The 19,912-nt window shown below is 42.9% G+C and overlaps 1 protein-coding gene across 2 annotated transcripts in view; it reads right to left on the bottom strand.

Moving 5' to 3' along the window:
* Positions 1 to 19,912, bottom strand: part of OSMR (oncostatin M receptor) — a 51,198-nt gene that overhangs the window by 12,544 nt on the left and 18,742 nt on the right. Inside the window, exons 4-11 of one of the 2 annotated variants that reach the window (XM_081054353.1) lie at positions 14,535 to 14,706; positions 12,124 to 12,393; positions 10,654 to 10,783; positions 9,938 to 10,089; positions 4,883 to 5,025; positions 4,448 to 4,601; positions 1,563 to 1,639; positions 168 to 390 (exon numbers count right to left, since the gene is read on the bottom strand). In XM_081054353.1, coding sequence (XP_080910479.1) covers positions 168 to 390; positions 1,563 to 1,639; positions 4,448 to 4,601; positions 4,883 to 5,025; positions 9,938 to 10,089; positions 10,654 to 10,783; positions 12,124 to 12,393; positions 14,535 to 14,706 — 1,321 coding nt within the window. The remainder of the gene's footprint in view (positions 1 to 167; positions 391 to 1,562; positions 1,640 to 4,447; positions 4,602 to 4,882; positions 5,026 to 9,937; positions 10,090 to 10,653; positions 10,784 to 12,123; positions 12,394 to 14,534; positions 14,707 to 19,912) is intronic. The other variant, XM_081054354.1, reaches the window with a different exon arrangement.

Here is a 19,912-nt window from a genome sequence, read left to right on the forward strand (position 1 = left end):
CCCAGAAAACCCAGTGACTCACCTGGACCAAAAGAGAATGACTAATACTGCTTGGTAGCTAGACATCTTGTCTCCTCAAGTAATTGTCTTTCCAATTTATTCATCTCTACCTAATAACATCATCGACATTTTCCAAGAGAATAAAAACAAAACAAAACATAACTCACTGTTTCCAGGGTCACTAGAGATGACAATTAGAGAAGCAGGAGAAGTGCCCACACTGTTATTAGCTGTGACGTGGATTTGGTAAGAACACTGGTCGAGGGTTAGTTCTGTGCCATTGGCCGGAGCAGGAATGGAGAGGAGCTTTACACCGGATGGGTTGTCTAGATTTTCTATAACTACATTATAGAATAGAATCTTCCCATGGGCATGCGATTTTGATAGTGGCTGAACAAAAAAAAAGATAACCATTTCAAAATGGGCTTTCCTCTGAAAGGAGAAAATTACTTTTTTATCTTTGTCCCCCAAACAACTTACACACACACACACACACACACACACACACACACACACACACACACACACCAGCTAACTAAAGCAGTTTAATAGAGAAAATAGCCCTCTAAACCAAGTTTGACATTATGCCTTCTTCTCTAACTAACTAAAGTTGAGTAGAGGATGAGATCATTTGGGGATGATCACATTATTCCTTAAGAGCATAACGTGTCCACAGAAGAGTGACCAAGTCAGGAATCAAGAGAAAGGAGGTCTCTAGCCTGCATTTAAGAAAGTGCAGTAGGTACCCCTGGAGAGGACACGCCTGAACCCAATAGGACGCCAGTTCCGGGCCCACAGAAATTCCCAGCCCACATAGCGCCAAGCCCACTTCCACGGCCAGTCCTTCAGGCCTACCCTCCTGAGGACAGACAGTGCCTCTAGTATGTGACCCCCCCTAGACCTGAGAACAGTCTGTGAGTGACTGCTTGCCTGGGGTGTGGGCAGATTCTGGACACACAGTCTAGCAGGTCCACATATGTGAACGGGGCTCCTTGCAGAGAGGACCAGAGTGGAGGTGGGAAGAAAAGGGGGTGGATTGTGGCTGGGCCCAACTCTCCCAGCTTGGCCATGTTTTGGTATCAAACACTGAGGAATCGAGAGTTCCGAACACAAACCTGACTTTCCAGGTTGTCATGAAGGCATATTAGTCAAGGTAGGAAGACAACATATATTTGTATTATGGTTTTTTAAGCTTGCCTCATAACTTTTAAATGTAAATACTGGGAGTATTTATATATTCATCACTTTTAAATACAGTATGTACTTTTCCACTTCATATTTGTGCCCTGAGCCCTGCAAAAGGTAGAGGTGGGCCTGAGTAGAAGTTATAGACATGCAGGTTCTAACATTCAGAACTGGCCATCTGTGCGGTGGGCTGTCAGAGAAGGAACAGTGCAAGCTGGAGGGACATCAGTGTGGTGTGGGGATCCCTCCACTGGACAAGACATTCTGCTGGACTCATGTGAAGAACACTCCCAGTTGGAAGACTGCACCCAAATCCAGCCTCACAGGGAAAGACTTAGCGCCAAGCAAATCTGCCTTTTTGAATATGTGCACCTTACCCTCCAGAATAAAGTTACAATATTAGATCCCAGCACTGCCTTCACATTTCTCCAGACATCAGGAGCCTCTGAGGGAGCTGAAATTAACCAAAGAAAAGTTCTTGGGTCACCAGATGTGTGTAGAATTCCATCGTCTTCTAGCTCGATCAATGAAGTGATAATGAGTATCCTTGAGGCTTGCTTCTCACTTTTTCATTCTCTGTGACTTCTACCCATTTATCCATGGCCACATTGTTCACTCCTCACAAGGCACATATAGTAGATGCTTTACAAAAGGTCTGCTGCATCTGAACGGGACATCAAACTGAAAGCCCTTCATGAACGACAAGCCGCAGAGCTTCTGGGAGCCACCAAAGAATTTTGGAATCATTTGTCAGACCAAGTCTAGTAAGTGAGTTGGGTAAACCTCCTGTTCTTTGAGCAGTGGACCATGGCTACTTCCTCGCCCTATTTGAGAAGGTTGCAATGGAAGCACTCACACAGACAGCCCTCAGGGCAGGCTGTGCTCTTCCCGGAATTCATTTCCCATTGGCTGGCCCTTCAATGGAGTCATGCCTGGGAACCGCTCCTTGTCGCCCTCTGCTGGGAAGGCCCTGTCCCTCCCCCAGCAGTTCCCAGCCGGAGCCCGAGTCAGCGGCCTGTGGACACTCATGGCACGCGCTGCACAGTTCCCCCTGACATGGCTCTCACCACAGTACTCTAGAAGGGTTTGCTTCCTTGTCTCTTTCAACAGTAAATTGTAGGACAAGGGGTTTGTGATTTGATTAAAAACATCTCTATGCAAGAATTGCTTTTGGAATATGACACCTAAAGATTTAACCTTCTGTTTTATAAAAATATAACTTTACTGTTCCCAATAATTGAAACTGAAGTAAGTCCTTTTTTCTTTTGGTTGCTTCCACTTTGTCCTCAGCCTACAGGTGACCATAGCATTTTAAAATCTATGGAAGAAGATTTTAATTTGCTAAAGAAGCCATTGGAGAAGCCAATAGGAAATCAAAAACTTATTAAAATACTAAGGCACAATATGGGACCCCAAGCTCAGCGCAAAATCTTCAACTGGTCTATAAATTAGAATATTTGTAAGAAAAGACCACTGCAGCGCAGTTGATATTGCTCTATATTTATGTCAATATAATTTCTACAATGGTGTCATTTAACTCTGCTCACTATGATTATACTTTTTTTTTTATTTATTTATTTTTTTATTTTTTTTAAATTATACTAAGTATGATTATAATGCGCACAAACACTGAGTTTTCTAGCATTAAGTAAAGTGTTATCAGAGGTTAGAAAAAACCTCAAAATTTACCATCGGTAGATTCATGCCATTTTCTTGTCATCATCAAAAGCAAAGTTAAGTATTTTCAGGTTTATTATACTCTAATCTAAAATAAGCACAATTTACTAAAAACTCTTATCTTTTTGGCCATTTTCCTTTTGCACTTAATGTTATTTATAACGTTGGAATGACTTTGCAAAAAAAACAAGCAAAAGAAAACCCAAAGCAAAGCAGTATTATTAAAGCAAAACTTCTCAAATAAAACACAGCTGACAAATATGTCATATTAGTCTCAGGAACTTTGTACAGCAGGGACCCTTGAGGCGCGGAAACCCCTAGGAGATATTACTAGAGTTCCAGGGGGTGTGTGTGGGGGGTGCGAGGAGGCCTGCTGAGTGGGACTAGTGAGCAACCCCATATGTAGGTTCTGATGCCATGCGCTCCCTCCCCCACAATTAGAGTCTCTGCTTTAAAATTGTCCAGGTAAAACAGAAAGAGCTCTGCCAGCCCACAAACAGTAAGATGGAATAAAATAAATATATATAATCCTTCCTTCGGCAGTAAAATAGCCAGGACTTGAATCAACCAGATCTCAAGGTTGTGGTAACTACAGCAGAGGCGCAGAATCCAGCTCTGGTGAAGGATGGAGCTCCGGAGTCAGACTTCCTGGGCATGAGGCACAGTCACAGCCCAGGCACTTACTGGCTAGGCCAGGTAATTTACTTATTCTCTGTGCCTCAGTGTCCTCATCTATAGAGTGAGAATCATAATAGTACCTGTTGCATGTTGTGAGGATTAAAAGAAAAACACACTATTAGCATTGTGAGCTATGTCTGGCACATACTAAATACTCATAAATGTTAGTGATTATTATTATGTCTCTGCCATTCATTAACTTTGCAAACTAGGCAAGTCTCTTTAATCTATGGGCCCAAGTTGCTCCATCTGTAAACTGGGCCACAGGAATACTTTCTTTCCTTGAATTGAAGGGAGATGAAAGCAGGGCTGGGCCATCTAATCTCCTGAGACCTATTTGAGCTGTAAGACATGGTTATTTGGGAGAAAAACTCTCTGTTTTGTCAATTTTGAGGAAATGACCACTGAGAGCATTCTAGAGAGGGCGGACGGTTCGCTGTTGCTGGACAAATGGTTTATCAATAATAGGTTTCCACATATCATTACATTTCCAAACATAGCCTAAGGTTGTCTGGCCTGGGATCAGTGCTTTCCTTGGCACGGACACTGTGCTTGTCCCCAGTCCTGAGTTAAAAGTTGGTGCTAATTTACATAGCCCAAACCAGTGGAATCTAACAGGGCCAGCTGCTTAGAAGCCACTTGGGCAAAATCAAAGATCAGGGACAAAATGTACAGCGGAAATAATACCGATGGCAAATGTCTGAAGTTGATGTCTTCCAACTCACATCTCATTAGCCATTTAATTCAGTTTTTTGGTGTGTTTTTTTTTCCTTAAAGATCGTACTCAGCCTCTGTTTTAATATTTTCACCTTAGTTTTTGGAACAACCAAAAGCTCTCAGGGAAGCCAACCCATTACTGACGAGTCAGTTTAGATCCTTGAGTTAAATGTCAGGGATCCGAACATACCAGCTTCCAGTGTGGTGAAGGTTTGACCAACCCATTCACTCCATTTCCAGAAATGGTTAGCCGCAGCACAGCGTACTCGGGTCACGTACTCTGTGACAGGCTCCAGCTCACTTAAGAAGTACTGACCCTTCACCTTGACGGAGACATTGTGCTGCTTGATAAGAGACAGAAGTATTGGTGAGTACACTTCATTGCAAAGCCAAATCACAGCATGGCACAGCCTGATTTGGAGTAAGACTAGTTATTTAAAGAAAAAGAAATCTCTAAGTTCCCCTTCCCAACTCTAAAAGTCTGTGACGAATTTCACAGACCCTTTTAAACTCACACTATTTGAACCCACACAGAACTAAAAGTTTAGAGAGATTTTATTCATCAGTCTCTCTGTTCAGGACACACAGGGATTTTTGAAAATAGAATATTAAGCAATATCCTTACTTGTATCACTTTTCCTTCACCATGGAGTGAAACCTGACACAATAATGTGGAGTAATTCCCAACAGGGTGTACCTTCCAGGTCATCGTGGCATTTGTGGCACTTATACTTTTAAGAAACACATTAAAGGGCTTCATTGGATGAACTGCCAAAAAAACAAAAAGTGTTTGAGACAGAGAGAAGGAAACAAAGTAAAAAACTCAAGCATAGATCCAAAATACTTTGATAAATATGCAGTTCAGTTCATCATTTATTTATTCAATAAGTATTTTTTGTTTATTTTTGAGAAAATGGCAAATAAAGCCAGACTTACAGCCAGGATGGAGTAAGCCAAGTACAGCCTTTCTCTCTCACTGATTACATTAGAAACTAAACAAAATACAAAAAGAAACTATCTGAGGACTCTGAAATTAAACAAAAGCAGGCAGATTGTGGAGGGGAAGCAGCCCATGGGGAGAATACAACAAAACCCAGCATCTTACCAAAATAGAAGACCAAGATTTGAAGTATTACTGAATCTCAACATTAAATTGACCACCTCCCTCCCCCAAATCAGTCTTCCTAACACTTGGCACAGTAGTAGAAATGAGGGGAAGAATGGGGTAACTACAGTCCCAGATTTCTGACTGGAGAATAAAAAGGAGAGTTCCAGAAAAATGAAAAGTATCAGGGAGATCATGGAGAAGTAGGAGCTTGGGAAAGCAACTCCATAAAGTTGTTTATGAACTCGTGTGCTTCCCAGTTGTGCACGCATGGATCTTATCTTAACCAGCATACCAAAGACTTTGAGGACCCCACTAACAGACCACTGCCCAGGTCCCAGACTGTCCACTGGGCGGCACTGGACCAGATCTGAAAAGCACTACAAAGGCTTTGAAAACGGAACTGGCAGTGAAGCCAAAGCCCACAAACAGGGGCGTTGAAATTTGCAGTTTGAACCCAACCAGGTCAGTTGTCCACTAAAACAAAACTCAATATTCCCCATAGGATCTAAACACCCAGAGCCTTACAACATAATATTCAAGATTTCCAGGATAGAGTCCAAAATTACTCATCATACAAAGAATCAGGAAAATCTCAAGTCATGTGAGAAGAGACAATCAACAGATACCAACGAAAAGGTAACACAGATGTTGGAATTATTTGTCAAAGACTTTTAAACAACTATTGTAAAACGTTCCAACTAACATCGTGGACATTTTCAAAAGAAATGGGAAATACAAAGTCTCAGCAAAGAGATGGAGGATAAAAAGAACAAAATGGAAGCTTCAGACTGCAAAATACAATAAAAGAAATAGAAAACGCATTGGGTAGGACCAATAGCAAAATGGAGATGACAGGGGAAAGAGTGAACTTGAAGGTAGATCAATAGAAATTATCCAATCTGAACAACAGGGAGGAAAAAGATATTTTAAAAATGAGCAATGTCTCAGGGAGGTGTGGGATAATAACAAAAGCACTTGTTTGTGAGAGTCCCAGAAAGACAAGAGAATAAGTGCTGTGAATAAATAAAGGACAATTTTCCCTCTTAAGTTCATTAATTAAGATATGTATGAATGTTGGAAGCAAAAATTATATTGTCTAGGGCCGGCCTGGTGGCGCAGGCGGTTAGAGCTCCATGCTCCTAACTCCGAAGGCTGCTGGTTCGATTCCCACATGGGCCAGTGGGCTCTCAACCACAAGGTTGCCAGTTCAACTCCTCGAGTCCCACAAGGGATGGTGGGCAGCGCCCCCTGCAACTAAGATTGAACACAGCACCTTGAGCTGAGCTGCCTCCCGGATGGCTCAGTTGTTGGTTGGAGCACATCCTCTCAACCACCAGGTTGCCAGTTCAATTTTTCGAGTCCCGCAAGGGATGGTGGGCTGCACCCCCTGCAATTAGCAACAGCAACTGGACCTGGAGCTGAGCTGCGCCCTCCACACCTAAGGCTGAAAGGAGAACAACTTGGAGCTGAACGGCGCCCTCCACAACTAAGATCGAAAGGACAACAACTTGACTTGGAAAAGAAAAAAAGTCCTAGAAGTACACACTGTTCCCCAATAAAGTCCTGTTCCCCTTCCCCAATAAAATCTTAAAAAAAAAAAGAAAAAGCAAATCAAAACAAGGTATTGCATGGGAATATAAACATGTTATAAATTTACTTAAAAGAATTACATTGTCTAGTGGGGTTTCTAAGGTATGTACATGCGATACATATGATAACTGTAACCCCCGTCAATGGGGGAGAGGAAAGGAACAGGTGTGGTTGTCAAGTTTTTACATTGTACTTACAGTGGTAAAACGTTCACTCTAAAAATACTGAAAGATTAGTAATGTATATTGTAATCTCTAGAGGGGAAAAAAAGAATACAAAGAGACGTAGGCAAAAGCCAGTATATAATTTAAATGGAATACTAAATAATATTCAAATAATCCAAAAGGGGGCAGGATAAGAAGAACAGAGGAATGAAAAACAGAGGGAACAAATAGAACATAAATAGTAAAATGGAAGACCTGAGTCCAGCCACATCAATAATTATGTTAAACATCAATGATCTAAACACACCAATAAAAAGAGAAATTGTTAGGTGGGATAAAAAAACAGAACCAGTCAAGGCACTTGCCTTCAAATCGCAATAGAGGAGCAAACATGAATCAATAACCACACAAAAAAATGAAACACTGAAACTGGGGTAAGAACTCTGAAGGTGTAAAAAGGGCATCAGACCTAAAAGGTGCAGGTCTAGGAGGCCCTGTCTGAGCCCTCATCTCTTTTACTCCTTTGTTGATTATCATCTTCAGGTTGATGACTCTCAAATCTAATTCTCCATCCCAGACTTCTTCCATGTTCTCCAAACTTTATATCCAACTGTTCATCAACATCTCCAGTTAGACATATCTAAAGAGCATCTCACAGGTAACATAGCTACAAGAAAACTCTATTCTCAGCTCAGAGCTGCTCTTCCCCAGTATCCTCCCCATTTCAGGAAAGAGTTCCAGTATTTGCCCAAGTGCTTAGGCCTAAAACATACTAATCACTCTTAACTTCCTCTTATAATCCACATTTCTTCCCTAACGAAGTCTTACCAACTCTATTCCAAAGCGTATTCAGAATATGACCACTTTCGACCAACTTCATCACTCCAACTTCGGTCCAAGGTCATTGCCTGACACTGAAACAGCCTCCTAATGATCTCCCTGCCTCACCCCCTGCTGTCCAGCCTGAGTGATCTTTTTTCTACAATGTCAGTCATGTTATTTATCTGTGCTGATTAACCCTTTCCAATCCAAATGTCTTGACCAGGTCCACAGTTGGTGCGTGATCTGGCCACTGCCTACCATCCCGATCTCCTTTCACTCACAGTATGGACACAAGGGCATTCTTTCTGTCCCTCAAAAAAACCCAGAGCTCGTTCCCATTCTGTGACCTTTGTAAAGCCTCTGGCTTTTGCTACCAATGTTCTTCCCTTAGATATTTTCTGCCTCTTTCTCATCCTTTAGGAAGCAACTCCCTCAGAGTTTTTCCTAGCCGTCCTAACTCAAGCAGCACGCAAAGCAGTCTCTATTCCAGGCGTGTCAAAACTGCGGCCCACGGGCCAACTGCGATCTGCAATCCATTGTTAATTGGCCCGCAGCAAATTCCAAATATATTTAGTTTACTTAAATAAACCAGGTGAGGCAATACATACTTCACCTCTAGTGAGTGGCCCGGCTGTTTGCGTATTTTACCGCATATGGCCCTTGGTGAAAAACTTTGAAAAAAGTTTGGACATCCCTGCTCTACTCCATTATGTCCATTTTTTTCTTCTTTATCAGACTTATCAATGCTTGAAATCATTTTACTAACTTGTTTACATGCTTACTGTACATCTCCACTCCCCACTCTTACCTCTTCACCAGCCTCCCTACACACACACACACACACACACGAGCACATAAGCTCAGTAGGGACAGGTATCCAATTTTGTTCACGACTGGACCCCCAGTGCCTGCTACACTGGAGCCACTCCATAATTAGATGGCTGACTGACATGATGATTAAGCTGAAATCTGAAAGATGTGTGAGAATTAAGAAGGTGAAAGGAGAAGGATGAATATCCCAGAAAGAGTGAACATATGTAAAGAGTCTGCATTTCCTAAAAGAGATACAGATGTGGTCAAAACATAAGAAGAAATATTCAGCTTCAGGGATATGTAGATCAAAACCATCATGAAATACCATTTTATAACTATTCAACGGACAAAAACAAAAAGGGTAACAGTACCAAGTTGGAGGGACTATATGAATCCACAGGGTGGGGGTATAATTAGTACAACCACTTTGGAAAATAATTTGGCATTATTTGTCATTATTTCATAAATTGAACATTCACATTTTCTGTGTCCTCACCAATTGCACTCTTAGGTATATACTCAAAAAACCCCACAACTCAATGTGTGCTGGATACATATATTAAAAATGCTCATATTAATGATGTACCCAAGAACAAAAGCCTTGTTATGTAATCTGAAAATCCATCAAAGGTGATGCATAAATAAAATAGTGTATATTTACAGAATGAAATATTCTACAGCAGTGAAAATGAATGGACTAAAGCAACATTCAATACTATGGGTTAAATCTTAGCCAGTTAATATTATATAAAAGGTGATTACTAGACTATTATATACAGCTTGATGTCTTTTATATACATTAAAACCAAACAAAAACACAGCATTGTTAGGATTACATAAAAATGAGAATACATACACACACTTATAGTTTAAATCTGTAATTATCTTGGTGGAAGGAACAGGGTCAGGGGCTGTGGGATGGGAGACAAAATAAGTTACTATCAGAGTTCTAGTTTTGAAGTTGAGTAGTAAGCTCATTGCTGCTTATTGCACTATCAAAACAAACGACCACGGCCACACATGCCGTGCTGGAAGACAAGTGTAGTATTAACAAGAGTTACGAATTGTAACTTTCACTTAGGATGCGAATTAGGCAAAAATCTGCAGCACATTTACTAGCTGCCCCGTTGTGTCAAACAAAGATATGTTCAACCGCAGGAGTCTGTGATAACTCTAGTCTCACCTCGATGAGTCAGGTTAAAAAAAATACTGACACTTCTCCTTCTTAATTGGTTTTCAGCTATGAGTGTGAGGTTGTATGTTTCTTGTGAGTCTGGAGCTACTTGCCAATGACACCAGTTTTTGTGTTCACAAAGTTTCGTTTTCCCGGAAAATCTTAAAAACAAAAACCAGAAAAACAACAATTCCAGGGTTTGCACTTTTATTAATACAGCCGTGTATCCCTGTCTCCCTCGGGGCACACTCACTGTCTTTAAAGCTAAGTCCCACACAACAGCATCCATTTTCCCCATCACCAACAAACACTAATATTGGAAATATTGTTTCAACCAGTTTGATTAATGTGGTTCAATAGGTAATGATGACTCACCGACCCCCCTCCCCCTTGTATGTGGTGAGAATGCTCCTTAGTTTACTTCGGATATTCTTAAAAAGATACTAGGTAAACCCAAATGGAACTATTATTTAACATAGATGGAACTATTTTCACATCAAAATTCATCATTAATTGTCTTTCTTATCTTTTTTTATGCTATTTTCCTTTAACAAAACTCAGGTAAAAAGTATTGTACATTTATGACCCCCATGAAAATTCCCTCTTAACCCTGGCAAGGTGGTTTTAAAATATTTGTTCACATTTTCTGCAACATCTAAATGTGGCTTTTGTCATGTTGTCACAAGCACCGTAAACAAGGAAGAATGTAATCAGAGCTAACTTACGATTCAAATAAAGTGTAGCGTTGGGAAGATCGGTGTTGCAAGGTGGTGTCATGCCCAGGATCCCACGTACAGTTCAAACTCTTGAGGTCCTGGGTTTCACAAGAAAAGTCCTTGGGCTCCTCAAGTACTTCTGTCCATAGAAAGAAAAAACAGACAGGAGGCGGAGTGAAATCCCTTTCTTGAAAAACAAGTAAAATGGCACGCTCTGCCTGAGGTCTGAGGCCACAGTCACTCTGAATGATGGCGGGGTCACTAAATGGAAGCCTGCCTACACACTGGCAGCTCCAGAGTCACCCTTCCGGTGACTCATCCTTTTGGCCCTTTCTCCTTTCTTCCTCTGTGCTCTTCTGGGGTGTCACGGGCGATGAGAGGTGGGTGTTCTGCAAGTGGTCAGCACTGAGCCTATTTGATGAATGTTGTATCCCCAGTGCCTGCTAGTAGACACTCAGCAAGCACTGCTAAGTAACTGGCCAAGTGAGCGAAAGAATGAATGCACAGTCAGTGTTGCCTGGTGTTTCATTTCAGAGGCTGTGGCTTACAGAGAACCTAGGGACTGCGCCCGTGGTGCCAGGAAGTCAGTCTGATTTGGGGAACCTGCTAAACTCAGCCATTGGGAGCTGACGGTTCCAAGGAATGCTACACCTCCAGGTGCCCGGAGCCACTGTTCTCAGAGGCCGTTCTAAGGAGAACAAATGAACCACGTGTCCCGGAGCCTGGAGACCCCTTCGTCTGGGGAGCAGTGAGGGCAGAGTTGCAGATTTTGCCCAGGGAGGGCAGAGTTGCAGATTTTGCCCAGCCCTTGTGCAGGGAAGGGCTGTCTCTAGATGAAACACAGGAAGCCACCGAGTGTGGGCACACACACCTACATACCACGTAAAATGTTCCCGCTCCACTGCTACCATCCATAGAGGCACTGACATGTCCACACAATGGCTGCATGCACTAACTCCTACTATGTGCAGCTGTAGTATCAGGACCAGGCCACGTTTCTGACACGATGTCCACGTTCATTGATACTCAACAAGCATCATCATCCCCCTTCACAGAGGCAAAAACCAGCTCAGAGAGGCTAGGAAACTTGGCCCAGATGGCACACCCAGCATGGGAAAAGGCTTCAACCTCCGGTCCTCCAGACCACAACCTTGTCTGCCTCTCTGGGGCTTCCAATATGCAGCCTCTCTCCTCCCCAACTCTTGTGGTAATTCCAGCACGGCTAAGGCAAAGCAGGTCATTTTCCTAGTGGCCCAGGTCATGACCTAAATTTCTCCCCTTTACTACTCTTGGTTTCTAGGACAAGAAAACAATAGGAAATCCTGGAAGTATTGCTTTCGGGTATCTCTTTCTAAGTCTCCCATAGAAGACTTGGGAAACCAAAGAAAATTAAGACCATGAAAACGTTTACTTGTTTTCTGCTAAAGGAGATTCCATCAGGAAATGGGAAGGGAGGGCAAAAAGAATGTGTGTACTTACTTGAGACAAAGAGGATGGTGCCACTCATATTACTTGGGCTCAAACAATAGATGTTTGTCCCAGTTTCTCTAATGAAACGAACATCATTCAAGATGAATGCAGACGCATTTGGACTGAGTCGTTCTCCATGTATTGATACCTCTTCCATAGCACAGGATATATTACTCTCAGGACTCCTAGAAACGTAGCAAATGGTGACATTGGAGCCTTCTTCCACCAGCTTATCATTAGGGAAAACAAACAATGGGTCTTGTCCAAGCGACTTCTGTGCTACAATATAAGAAAAGACAGCCCAGTTAGAATTTCCCTCCAAGTTCAAAGCAGCCACCTCCCATCTCACTCTCAACAGATAACTTGAGCTTCTTCTACCACCTGGAGGAGCCTAAATTTCTACGGCCAACCTATTAACGTTGATGCATGCAAAGCAATCCTTTGTACCATTGCTCCTACGGTCACGCTAATACTGTTGCTATTCATACTTGCTTTTCCGGTGACCACTGCAGATTATTGTGTCATTGCCAGTGTTAGCTTCTTACTACAGCAGTAACTGCTCTACCAATCCTCGCCATGTGGGAGGCCCTGTGTTAAGTGGTATGTCCATTATCTCATGCCATCCTTACTCTCCCCTCACAACAACGGGACAGGTAGGACTGAGACCAAGTTCACTCAAGCAGAAAAGCCACAGTCACACCTACCAGGTCTGCCCACCTCCAAAGCCACATGTCCTGTGTAATCTCTAAACTGTGCTGTAGATCACATCTCCTCCCACCTTCTCAGAAATGCCAGGCACTTAAGTATCTCCTTTTGCTCCAGCCTTTCCTTCTGCATGGTCCATTCGCGTATAAAACTCCTCAGGTCTCTCCCATTTTAAGCAAACGCATCATCCTCCCCATGCGTGCCTCCTGCCACCTCTCCACCTACCCCTCCACAGTCAGCCTCCCTGAAGGAGCGGCCTGTACTTACTGCTCAGGGTTCATCACCCCTCCTAACTCAGCCCACTGCAGTCTGGCTGCGGGACCACCAGGTCACTAAAATTCCCATCACCAATATGATGCCACCTCCACAGAGTGGCCTGGGCATGGGATTTTTTTTCAGGTCCCCAGCTGATTCTAATGTGTGACCATGGTTGAGAACCAGTGCTTTGGGAGTTAGGAATAATCAGGTGTTTCCATTTGTTCGTTGAAGGTTATGGCTTTGAGAAATCTAGTGTATTTTATCAAAGGTGTTTACAATGTTGTTCTGTCTTTCTCATTACTACCTTTTTATGCTTGATTTTGTCTGCGAGTATGTCCCTTCTTCAGCAGTAGGATGTAATGTTAAGAGCGTGGCCTCTGGAGCTAGGTTATCCGGGTTGGGATTCTGTCTTTACCACTTAGTGGCCTGATGACCTTGCATAGGTTTTTTAACTCACCTGTGAAGCAGGGATAAAAATACTACATATTTCGTAGGGCTGGTGTGAAGACTAAATTAATATGTATAGTGCCTAAAATAGTGACGAGAGTGCAGATTTAATACTATTGTTAGTATTAAATTAATCCCTAGGCCACTCATGGGTTAATGTGTTATCAGTTTGAATTAACAAATTGGCTAAACACTTAACAAAGAAATGGTTCTATTGACAGGAATTTCAGATAATCTGGAAGGATATATAGTTGAGAAAACCAAATGCCATTGCTTTAAAATTGGCCTATAGCTTTGCTGAAACATAAGAAAGGGGGGTAAAACCCACTCTAAATTTTAGTTACAACAAAATTAAATTATCAAAATTAAGAGATATTAGAAACATATTTTCCTATAGTCTCATTATTCAAATAAACAACTACTTTAATTTTTCCATGTGCCGTCCTTTCCCTCTATATTAGGGATTACTGGCAAACTATAATCGATGGGACACTTCCAGCCCACCATCTGATTTTGTAAATAAAGTTTTATTGGAACACAACCACTCATTTATTTACATATTGCCTATGATTGTTTCAACACTACAATGGCAGACTTGAATAGACATGACAGAGACCTTGAAGTTTAAAATATTTCCTGTCTTGCCTTTTACAGAAAAAGCTTCCCCGTCTCTGCACACACATTTTGTGTGTTGTTCTAATAAGAACATATGTACAATTTATGTCCCACTTTGTTCACTTAGCATTCTATAATACACATGCTTCACATGTTTGAAATTTAAATAACAATTGTCTGGGTTTGCATAATTATCTATTTCAATTAATAAATTCAGAGGCCAAACCTCAGACGTCTATCTCCCAGTGACAACTTTCACACCCATGCTTTTTAGTTCCAGTAGGAGCCAAAGGAAAATAACGTTGGTGTCTACCTGAGTTCCTCAAAGGGGACCTCCACTATTTGACTATTTGATCCACGAATAACGTGCCCTCTCTTATCACCTCATGTCTTACCATCTACCTCCTCCCACGAACTCCAGTTGCTCCAGAACCTCAGCTCAGGGATTCTGGCATCATCCACCAGACTCCTTATTCTTACAAAGTGTGTCACACATTCCAAAGGGAGCTCGGATTCCCAGCTCCAATGCAGAACTTGGTTCCACGTCACAGGGGTGCTATAATTCTCCTAGAAATAAAGAGAAAAACTTGAAAACATAGCCATGCTTTGTCTTGGAAAATGACTTGACTAGACTTATCCCAAAGCATGCAGCCATTACAACTCCACAATATGTGCGAGTGCTGTCCATTCCTAACCAGCCAGCTCCCCATGCTTTGATGTCTCAGCAAGGAACCAGACATAACCTCATGATTTTCAAAAACTTGGCTTCCACTCCCTCTGGCCCTCCAATTCCAGGCGGTGTCATGTGGAGCACGTGAGAAAAAACTGAAGCTACTCAAATCTTGGGGTAAGAGATCAGAGATAGAAGGTGCTCACAGTGCCGGTCACATAGGAACTGCTAAGAAAATTCTTGGAAACTCGAGAATTAATTGAGTCATCTATTTAAAAATAAGCATGATTGACAGGTATGGTTTTATATTCATTTTTAGCCAGGGTCAGATTAGGTTGGCCAAATCTCAGGAAATCAGGCAATCCTTCATGGTACCGGGGAGTTCTGAGTCAACAGATGACTGTCCACGTCCCCCTTAGTTTGTTGTCTCTTGTCTTTTCAAATTTGGTGACCACATAGACGATATACCCTAACTCGAGGTCCATCTGTTGGAATCTTTAGCGATGTCAATCACATGGGAATGTCTCACACTGTTTTTTTGGGAAGCTTGTCCAAATGGAACTGACATTTGGTCTTCTTGCACAGCCTTTAGTCTTAGTTTTTCTAACACATTGGTATTTTTATTCTCTAATTCAATAGGTTTCAATGGTTTCTCTACACCTACCCTGTCATTCAAGGTCATCTGCAATCTAACTGCAACCCACCTGTCCCTGCAGGAATCTTCTCTCTGGACACAGTGGCCTACCCCACACTTCTGGGAAACTTGATGCTTTTCCACCTCAGTGTTTGCTCACACAGTCTCCCTGGTTTAGTGTCCCCCTCTGCATTGGGAATTAGTCCCATTCTTCAAGCCCAGGTCACACCCCAATTTCTTCACAAAGCCTTTCTTGCTCTTATCCCCGCACCTCCCAAAGCCCTCTGTACACTGTGTGTAGTTGTTGCCATTTTATCTGTGGTTGTGGTCTTGACTCAAGCATGGCCCCAGGAGAGCGGAGGCTGTGCTTCGTTCTTCTTTGCTTCCCCGTGGCTCCAGGCATTCATGCTCCTCAGTGTGCCCCTGCAGGACGCCTGCTTTCTGGCCCCCCAGCTGGGAGATGGAGACAACAAACACCTTGCACTCCCTGGGGAAAGCTACACCTGCATCCACATGTCTCAGGGCCAAGGGCACATCCTACAGTGAAGAGGGGTGGGACACCACACACGCCATACACAGCCTGGAGTTAGCAAACTCTGAGGCCTTCCCTCCATGGGTGCCTTTCCCCTTCCAGTGCTCATGGCAGAACCAAACACATGGCCCTGCAGTGAAAATACCTTAGTCCACCTGGCAGCACCTTTCTCACGCTATGCAGAACTCTGATGTATAAATCATGTATATTTCATTTCAGTTTTATTGCTTTACTTTATTTCTAGATTACAAAACATATTTTGTTAACGATAAGTTTTGAGGTCCTGATCCATGCTACTTTCACCATTTAATCTGGGCAATCTTGAATACATTTTGCTTAAATATTTTTCACTTTCAGTGCTACTACCAAAAAAAGGAACATTAAATAAAAAATGGTGACCTTTCGGGCAGGCCTGGTGGCTCAGGTGGTTAGAGCTCCGTGCTCCTAACTCCAAAGGCTGCCAGTTCACGTCCCACGTGGGCCAGTGGGCTCTCAACCACTAGGTTGCCAGTTCAATTCCTCGACTCCCGCAAGGGATGGTGGGCTGTGCCCCCTTCAACTAACAATGGCAACTGGACCTTGAGCTGAACTGCGCCCTCCACAACTAAGACTGAAAGGACAACAACTTGAAGCTAAACAGCACCCTCCACAACTAAGACTGAAAGGACAACTTGACTTGGAAAAAAAGTCCTGGAAGTACACACTGTTCCCCAATAAAATCATGTTCCCCTTCCCCAATAAAATCTTTAAATAAAAAAATGGTGACTTTCTATAATATCAACAGGCCACACTGGCTTTCCCTTCCCACACCTCTCACACCTCTCTGCAGTTTGGCCACTTCTCTTGTCCTCATTGTCACCACCCACACCAGGGACCTCTCCTCTGGACCCACCCCACATCCTGCTTCATGCTGGTCACCCATCACCTTCTCCAGATCCCCCAACTCCTCTCCACTGTGCAGCCAGAGTGGGCTTTTTAAAAACTTCCGATCAGATCCTGTCACTCCATTTCTTATTGAGCTCAGGATAAAAAACAGATTTGGGCTCAAACCGCCCTTCTTCCAAGTCACGGGAGAAGGTCAGGGGTACCCCCAACCATGCAGCCCCTTGTCCGGGACCTGCACCTCTCACACCCAGGAGCCCCGCATGTGTGTTTATCTGCTCACAGACCCACGTCTTGAACATGACTGGACCTGGGCCCACTGTCTAAAAGTAGGTGCTGAGTGACTTCATCAGGTCATTAACATGCAGTGGGCTCTGCTTTTCCCAGACACTATTTGTGTGGATTCTGTCTAACCACAACTTGGGCTTTGTGGTGTTTATGGCCTTGTAATGGAGGAGATAAAACTCTCCTGGAATGCATCAATTCAGTGATTTTTTTTTTTAATGTGCTGAATTGTGTTGAAGCTGTTTTCATTAGTTGAAGTGGCAAGTTTAATTTGGCCCAGGCAGATGTAGTACTATGTTTCCCCCAAAATAAGACCTCGCCGGACAATCAGATCTAATGTGTCTTTTGGAGCAAAAATTGATATACGATCTGGTCTTATTTTACTATAAGACCCGGTCTTATATAATATAATATAATATGATGTAACATTATGTAACATAATATTATATTATATTATATTATATATATTAATTTATATTAATATATTACTATTAATATTAATTACATTTATATTTAGTTTTTGGTCCAAAAGACACATTAGAGCTGATTGTCTGCCTAGGTATTATTTTTAGGGAAATGCGGTAAGTGACAAGAAACCAGCATATACACTTACACAGAGGTCTAACAGGGTCCCTGGTTCAGTACTGAGATGTGAGCTTATCCCTGACTGACTCCCGCTGTGGGCCTCTTTCCAAACTTGAGCTATTGCTCTGCCTTGTGCTGCCGTAGACAGAACCATAAAGCAAGTGTCTGGAAAGGCTGCAGACAGAACCTAGCCCAGGCTAAGACCAGGTACTGTGGCTGCCAGCAAGGCTCTGAGTAGCAGGTGCCATCTGAGGGGCGGCTCAGAGTCCCTGGTCCAGCTGCAAACACCTGGATTAGACGCTTTTCCTTCGGCTGGTTTGGGAACACAATCATCTGAGTCTAGAAAGCGGCCCCTTCTTGGCATGAGTGAGGGTGCCCTATAAGGCTTGCATTTCAGGGACCTGCCGCATGAAAGGGAGACTCTGATTTAGACAGAAGCAGCCTCGCTCGACTGGCTTTCTTCCCCTTCACTGAAGGGGATTTTATGTCTTTCCTCAACTTCAGGCGTGAGTGGTTCAGACGAGGGCTTCTCACGGCATTTGTCCTGGAACAAATGGCCGCTGATGACCCAGGAAGGCTGCACGTGGCCATCACCTGTCTGAGCATGCGGCTGAAGGATGATTCCGCCCTGGCTCTGTTGCCTTATGTAGCACAACAAACCTCTCTGTGCCTTGATTTTTCTCCTCTGTTGGGGTCAGGCAGGGCTGGGTGTTTTGGGGACAATACAACAGATACTGTAAAACTCTCCTCTCAAAGATCTTGAGCCTTAGCAGATAATAATAGTTTCTTTACCTTGAAAAGTGAACTGTTACATGAGTCACAGGTGAAAATAGATATGAACAACTGCCTGTTAAAAAAAGAAAGAATGGGCTCCACTTGCTCTACGGCTTTCATTATTTTCTCTAACATGATAACAGAAAGAACCGCCTTTAAGAAAAATAAAGACTGGGATCCTGTTTTTCTGCGGTCAATGTCGCTTTCGCAACGGTGTTAAGAGCTAGTTTCCACTGAACGCCTCCAGTACTTCTCTCAAATTTCTTTTTCTTAGACAATTCTTAGCCTCAATATGACCTTTGCTCGACGTTTTACTAGGTCCCAATAAACAACCAGTGTATCCATTAAAAATATGAAAATACAAAAATTAGTATGAGTGGGGACAGTGGGAAGATATGCTGATGGCAGGAGGCGAACAGCTGTCCACAGGGATCGCTATTATTTAAAATCAGAACACTAGACAATACTCATTGCTGGGAACTACCCTTTGAGAGGTAGAATTACAGACCTGTCATCAATCCTGAAGTGACAGAGTTAGAATTCTGTGTAACTTAGGCGTCTCAGTCAGATCTCAATAGTGGACATGGAAAGTAACTAGAGGCTTTAAAATTAGAGGCCTTGTGCTTTACTGAACGAACTAACCATCTGCATTCCTGTAGCCATGCCTCCACTGCCTGAGAGAAGTGTGGCCCTCCACTGAGCGAGTGGCGGTCCCCAGCAATGACACCTCCCTGTGTCTGCCTTCCCTCCAGGCAAATCCTCTATTCCCCTTCAATGAGAAAACACCTCGCTGTCCTTCAACATCCCATGATAACAAATGAACAGGATGCGTGCAAAGATGATTAAGGTTCCGCAGACCAGGAATGGTCATTGAAAGGAACCACCAAAGTGACCCAGTTCACTAGATTGGGAAGCATCAGGCAAAATAGACACAACCCTGATTGGAACCAAGAAAAGTGAAAAAATCTATCCCAAATAAATCAAAGGCAAAAGAGCGTGACATTAGAATTTTCTCAATTTGTTCTGGAAAAAGCCACATGTGAGGCACAGAGGACACCATAAGTTACTCTCCAATTGGTGCATGAAGAAGCTCTTTGCTGGCTACAACATAAAGTGCGAGGATTCATTCTTGCATTGCAGCACAGGATAAGCTAAGTACTGACTGGAAGCCACGCCAGCAAAAAAATGTTGCCAAACTATTACATCTAATTTAGGAAAGTCTCTGGTGGACAGGGAAGAAAGAAGGAAGGGGAGTAAGATGGCTGATCTTCATGGATTTCTGGAGTCAGGACTCAAGTTCAGACTCTATAGCCTTAGGGGCAGAGCAGAACTAAGGAAACGATCTATCAACACATCCCACCCAACTTACCAAACCAAAGTTGTCATGTTACTTTGTCCCAGATCCTCTCAA

This window comes from Rhinolophus hipposideros (genome assembly GCF_964194185.1).
Source record: "Rhinolophus hipposideros genome assembly, chromosome: 7".
In the NCBI taxonomy this organism is placed as follows: Eukaryota; Metazoa; Chordata; class Mammalia; order Chiroptera; family Rhinolophidae; genus Rhinolophus; species Rhinolophus hipposideros.